The sequence below is a fragment of the Ailuropoda melanoleuca genome, chromosome 12 (genome assembly GCF_002007445.2).
Source record: "Ailuropoda melanoleuca isolate Jingjing chromosome 12, ASM200744v2, whole genome shotgun sequence".
Lineage (NCBI taxonomy): Eukaryota > Metazoa > Chordata > Mammalia > Carnivora > Ursidae > Ailuropoda > Ailuropoda melanoleuca.
Genome location: NC_048229.1, coordinates 46,144,294 through 46,150,293, shown reverse-complemented (window position 1 = coordinate 46,150,293; position 6,000 = coordinate 46,144,294). Strand labels below are relative to the sequence as shown.

General features: G+C 41.6%; 1 protein-coding gene across 4 annotated transcripts in view; it reads left to right on the top strand.

Moving 5' to 3' along the window:
• The window catches only part of MYLK3 (myosin light chain kinase 3), a 56,028-nt gene that overhangs the window by 36,992 nt on the left and 13,036 nt on the right, over window positions 1-6,000 (top strand). For all 4 annotated transcript variants that reach the window (XM_034672746.1, XM_034672748.1, XM_034672745.1 and 1 more), the window contains exon 9: window positions 3,964-4,034. In XM_034672746.1, coding sequence (XP_034528637.1) covers window positions 3,964-4,034 — 71 coding nt within the window. The remainder of the gene's footprint in view (window positions 1-3,963; window positions 4,035-6,000) is intronic.

The window sequence follows — 6,000 nt, the reverse complement described above, 5'->3', positions numbered from 1 at the left end:
TATGAAAATCAGTGTAATATGCCATATCAATAGAATATAGGACAAAATCACACAATCATTTTAATAGATGCAGAAAAAGGTTTGACAATTTCAGACAACTTTTCATGATGAAAACACTAGAGACAGTAGGTATAGAGGAGAGCTGCTTCAACCTGATAAAGGCCATCTATGGAAAACCCACAGCTAACGTTATACTTAACAGTAAAAGGTTAAATGCTCTCCCCTTAAGATCAGGGACAAAACAAGGATGTCTGCTCTTGCCACTACTATTAAGCATTGTACTTGAGGTTCTAACCAGGACAATCAGGCAAGAAAAGAAATAAAAGGCATACAGATTGGAAAGGCAGAAGTAAAACTGCCTCTATTCTCAGACATGATCTGGCATAGAGAAAATCCTGAGGAAGGTGGAGGAAAACTATTAGAACAAATGAATGAGTTCAGCAAGGTTAAGAGATATAAGACAAATGTATAATTATCAATTGTATTTCTGTGTCTAGCAATCAATAATCTGTAAATGAAATTAAGAAAAAGATTCCATATCAGTCCTCCCTTTATCACTGGTTTCATTTTCCATGGTTTCAGTCACCTGTGGCTGACCCAGCCCAGAAACAGGTGTTCCTCCTTCTGATGTGTGGTTAGAAGGTCAACAGCAGCTGAACACTACATCATAATGCCTATGTCATTCACCTCACTTCTCATCACATAGGCAATTTGTCATCTTATGTCATCACAAGTAGAAGGCTGAGTATAGTAGAATAAGATATTTTGAGAAAGAGACCACATTCACATAATTTTTATTATAGTGTATTTTTATAATTGTTTTGTTTTGTTATTAGTTGTGAATCTCTTACTGTGCCTAATTTATAGGTTATTTATAAGTTGATCATAGGTATGTATATAGAAACGTAACATATATGAGGTTCGGTGCTATGGTTTTAAACATCCACTGGGGGTCTTGGAATGTATCCTCCATGAAGAACGGCGGACTACTGAAATATCAAAAAGAATAAAATACATTGGAATAGGTTTAACAGATGAAGTGCAAGACTTATGTTCTTAAAACCATAGAAAATTTAGAAGAATTTAAAGAAGACCTATAAGTGGAAAAACATCCCATGGTCATGGATTGGAAGACTTAATTTTGTTAAGATGACAATAATTGATCTACAAATTGAACATAGTTGCTATCAAAATTGCAACTGGCTCTTTGCAGAAAATTAATGCACTGATCCTAAAATCCAGATGGAAATTTAAGGGATGCAGAATAGCAAAAACAATCTTGAGAAAGAAGAGCAAAGCTGAAGGGTGCACATTTCCCAATTTCAAAATTTACAGCTAAGCTGCAGAAATCAAAACAATGAGTTATGTGTGTGAGGAAGAATAGATAGCTCAATGGCATACAACCGAGAGTCCAAAGCCAAGCCTTTGTATTTGTGGTCAATTGATTTTTTGATAACTGTACCATGACAATCCAATGAGGAAAGGATAATCTTTTCAATGGACACCATGCCTGATGGTCCACATGCAAAAAATACACTTATACTATACACAAAAAAATGGTTTTGACTTAAATGTAAGACCTAAAATTATAAAATTCTTAGAAGAAAACATAGGGGTAAATCTTTGTAACCTTGGCTTATTAGGCAGTGATTTCTTAGAAATGACTCAAAAGCAAAAGCTAGAAAAGAAAAATGGAGAAATTAGACTTTATCAAAATTAAAAACCTTTATGCTTCAAAGGATATCATCATGAAAGTGAAATGACAGCCCACACAATCGAAGAAATATTTCCAAACAATAAGGGACTTGTATCTCTAATATGTAAAGAAATCTTACAACTCAATAATAATTGAAAGAGAAATTTTAGGACGGGCAGAGGATTTGAATAAACATTTATCCAATAAAGATACACAAATGGACAATAAGCACATGAAAAGATTCACAGCATCATGAGTCATTAGAGAAATACGAATCAAAACTACAGTGAGATACTGTTTCACACCCATTAGACTAAGCTAAAATAAAAAATAAAAATAAAAATGACGGACAGTAAGAAATGTTGGCTACGACATGGAGAAATTGGAACTCTCATACGTTGCCGATGAGATTGTAAAATCGTGCATCCACTTTAGAAAACAGTTTGGCAGTTCCTAAAATGTTAAGTGCCGAGTTACCGCATGACCCAGTAATTTTACCTCTAGGTATGTACTCACGACTATCGAAAACATAAGTCAACACCGAAACTTGTACATAAATGTTCCTAGCAGCGTTATGCATAATAGCCCCAAAGTGAAAACACCCTGAATATTCACTAACAGATGAATACATACACAAATATGGTATGGCCATACAATGGAATATTATTCAGCTCTGAAAAGGAAGGAGGGAGGTACTGATACCCACTACAGTATGGATGAACTTCGAGAACATTATGCTAAATGAAAGAAGCCAGGTGCAAAAGGCCAGCATTTGTATGATTCATTTATATGAAATGTCCAGAACAGGCCAATCCAAAGAGACAGAAAATATGTTAGTGGTTACAAGATTCAGGGGCAAGAGAGAATGGAGAGTGACTGCAGATGGGGATGAGTTGTGGTTTTTTAGAAGAGATAAAAATGTTCTAAAATTAGATAGCGGCGATCATTACATAACTCGCTGACTATACTAAAACCCATGGAATTGTACACTTTAAAATGATGAGTTTTATGATATCATCCTTCTTATTTATATTTATTATCTATATTTCAATAATTCTGTTATAAAAATTAGGTTCATTTATTTCTTTTGACTTTTTTACTGTGATAGCTAGAAAAATTTTAAATTATATATGTAGTTCACATTATAGTTCTATGGGACAGTGTTGTTCTAGACCTTATAAAGAAGACATGGAGACTTTAAATCACCATCCTCCTCCTCCTAGCTGAGGAATTGCGTGACTCCATTGTAACATAAATAACAATAAAACCCTCTGTTGGAAGAAACAGTACCTGACATTTGCTTTGAAAGCTGTACAGTGTTTTCATGCATGTTATGTGATTTGATCCTCATAGCTTCCCAGGAGGAAGGCAGGAAGTGGTTATTATTCCCATTTTACAGATGGAGACACTGAGGTTTCAGGAATGGGAAGGGACTCATCTAGGGACACAGGCCCACACAATAGACACCTAGATCTCAGGCACTTGGCCTCGGGTCTCCAGGACTGTTCTACTAAGAATCTTCCACGTGCACCCCCGCCCCCCATCCACATTTGTTTTGCACAAGCAGCAACCATCGTTCCAGGCTCCCTCTGAGCCTCAGAGCTGATCTGAAGGACTTGAGAGGAGAAGCATGTCAAGGCCACCGCCTCCATCCCATGGGTCACAGCTATCACCACAAAATGGGAGACTGACATTGAGCAGTGCTGATCTCCTTGACCAGACTACTGAGGCTTTGGTTCCCACCCCTGAGACTCTGTGATGTAATTGGTCAGGGTTGGAGCCTGGACACTGGGGCTTTTGAGAAATCCCCTAACCATTCTAATGTGCAGTCGGGATTTGGAACCATGGCCTCAAGCCAACAGTCTCAGACAAGCTGCTTGTCTGCATCACAGACGCGTTCTGTTTAAGTCCCGCACATGGACGTATGTGTAAGTTTGAGTTGTCAATATTTAAGAGCATGGAATTTTCATATAAAAACCTGTACTCTGGCCTCTCTTGAGCCACTGGGCCTGCATTTCTGCATGGTGACCAGCAGCTGGAACTGCATTATACAGGGCAGAAGTCCCCCAGTTCCCTACAGTCCATACCACTCCTTCTTGTCTCACGCCAGCCCACTTTGTCTTCCTGATCTAAATATCCCTGTAGGACTGTCCTGACCCATTCATTCTCTTGGAGGTTGGGAAACTGAGGCCTACTGACCTACGTGTGGGGGTTGCACACCTTCTCGGCTGCTGGTTGAGCTAAGCAGATCTCTCTTTCTTTCCCAGCCGGAGAACATACTGTGTGTCAATCAGACAGGACATCAGATTAAGATCATTGACTTTGGGCTGGCCAGAAGGTAAGAGGTTGTATTTTGGGAAACACTTTGACTAAGCTCCTGGGGGACTGCCTGTGGCTCTTTTGGATGTGGTCACCCACAGTTCAGCCCATTTTTGAGTTTTGGGCCTGACGCAGAAAGCTCTCTCACTGAGAGGAGGGTAGCCTTTGATGGTGCAGATAGGCCTTGTTACTACCCTGGGGGGGGTGGCTTCATGCTTTGGACTCTGTTTCTCCTTAAAAGGCTGTAGGATTAATTGTATTTCAAACCCCCTGTCTGAGCAGAGAGGGTGTGATGCTTAAAGGAGAACCACTGTGGGGCGGGGGCGGGGGGAGGCGGTCCTCAGATCAATTCTATTCATCCCCCCGACCTGGAGCCAGGCTGTGCTGAGCTGTGTGAGGTATCCAGCACCATCCCTGCCCTCTGGGAAGTGAGAAGTTTTAAATTGGAAGGTGTTTATGTACCAGTATAGGGTGGTGTCAGGCTATGTGTTTCTGGGCCTCTCAATACTGGGTTAAATCTTGGAAAAATGATGGTCAAATGAAATGCCTGCTGGTGTGGGGCAGTTTTGAAGGTTAAATGGAATAATACATCGACAATCAGACCTATCCTGGGGAGGGGTTAGGTTCTCAAGTTTGATTGCATAAGGAAACATATGACTTTAAAAATATCTTCAAGTCCCTTAAAATGCCTAAAGCCTAATGAAGGATAGTTTATCCATAGATAGTTTTACAATCCTGTCCCGTCACATGTATGATGAATATTCTGGCCCCTGGCACGCACACCAGTGGTGTGGGTTCTTAGCAATGGCAGTAGCAGACCCTGGGCATTGGGGAGGGCTGTCCCCCAAACCTTCAAGCTTCCATGGTCTACAAACATGGGGGAGTTGTATGCCCTTCATCCAGGCTTCCTCCAGAATTCTGTTTCCACCAAGAATGACATTTCTCTGGGAATCATGTGTTTTCTAGGTAGGTCTCCACACTAGAGCTGAGTTTTCAACTCTTCAAATTTTCTCTCACCCTGGTGGTCATTTACCACAAAGAAGTTGTTTTTGTTTCACTTTAAAAGCCTAATGGTGCCCTCTGCTCCATCCACAAGGGGAAGGAAGCAAAGCTTTGTGCCTGTGGAGACAGAGCCACTTGCCCGAGCTCAGCCTCTAGGGTCCAGACCTGCCTCCAAGAAGTAGCAGTCAAAGCCGCACTGGCGGTCTTCCTAGATCCCTCTCCCATTGGGTTACTTACCTCTTCGTAGGGGGAAGATGCGTTTCCAATGCCCCCATGATGGATGGGAGGCCAAGGGGGATGTCATGAGAGTAACAGCAGAGGGAAGTTCATATAATCGTACTGTACCTTCAGGCTCCCCCTTCCACAGTGTACTGTTTTTCATGAACAATACACCCAAGGCCCCAACCCAAATGCTTCAAAATCACATTCAATCCATCATGTAAAAAATCGCATGGTATTTTCCTAAATAATGTCTCATAAAGTCGGCATACATCCGTACACCTGCATGTCTTCTGCGCTAGAGCAATGTGTCTGAATCTGTTTTTTATTATCCTTGCCTGCCTCCCAAAGAGCCTTTTTTTTTTTAAAGATTTTATTTATTTATTCGACAGAGATAGAGACAGCCAGCGAGAGAGGGAACACAAGCAGGGGGAGTGGGAGAGGAAGAAGCAGGCTCATAGCGGAAGAGCCTGATGTGGGGCTCGATCCCATAACGCCAGGGTCACGCCCTGAGCCGAAGGCAGACGCCCAACCGCTGTGCCACCCAGGCGCCCCCCAAAGAGCCTTTTTAAGCATTTCTTTCCTAATCACCAGGCCCCCTCCTCATGAAATTGAATGCTGCAGTTGTCCTTTGTAACTGTTTATGTACCATGGCCCTTTGGAGAGCCACAAAGCATTGTAATAGCTAAGACTTTGTTGCCCTTCCAAGAGCCAACACTGTCTTCTCTGAGAATGCACGCCTCCCAACTGCCAGATGTCCCTCC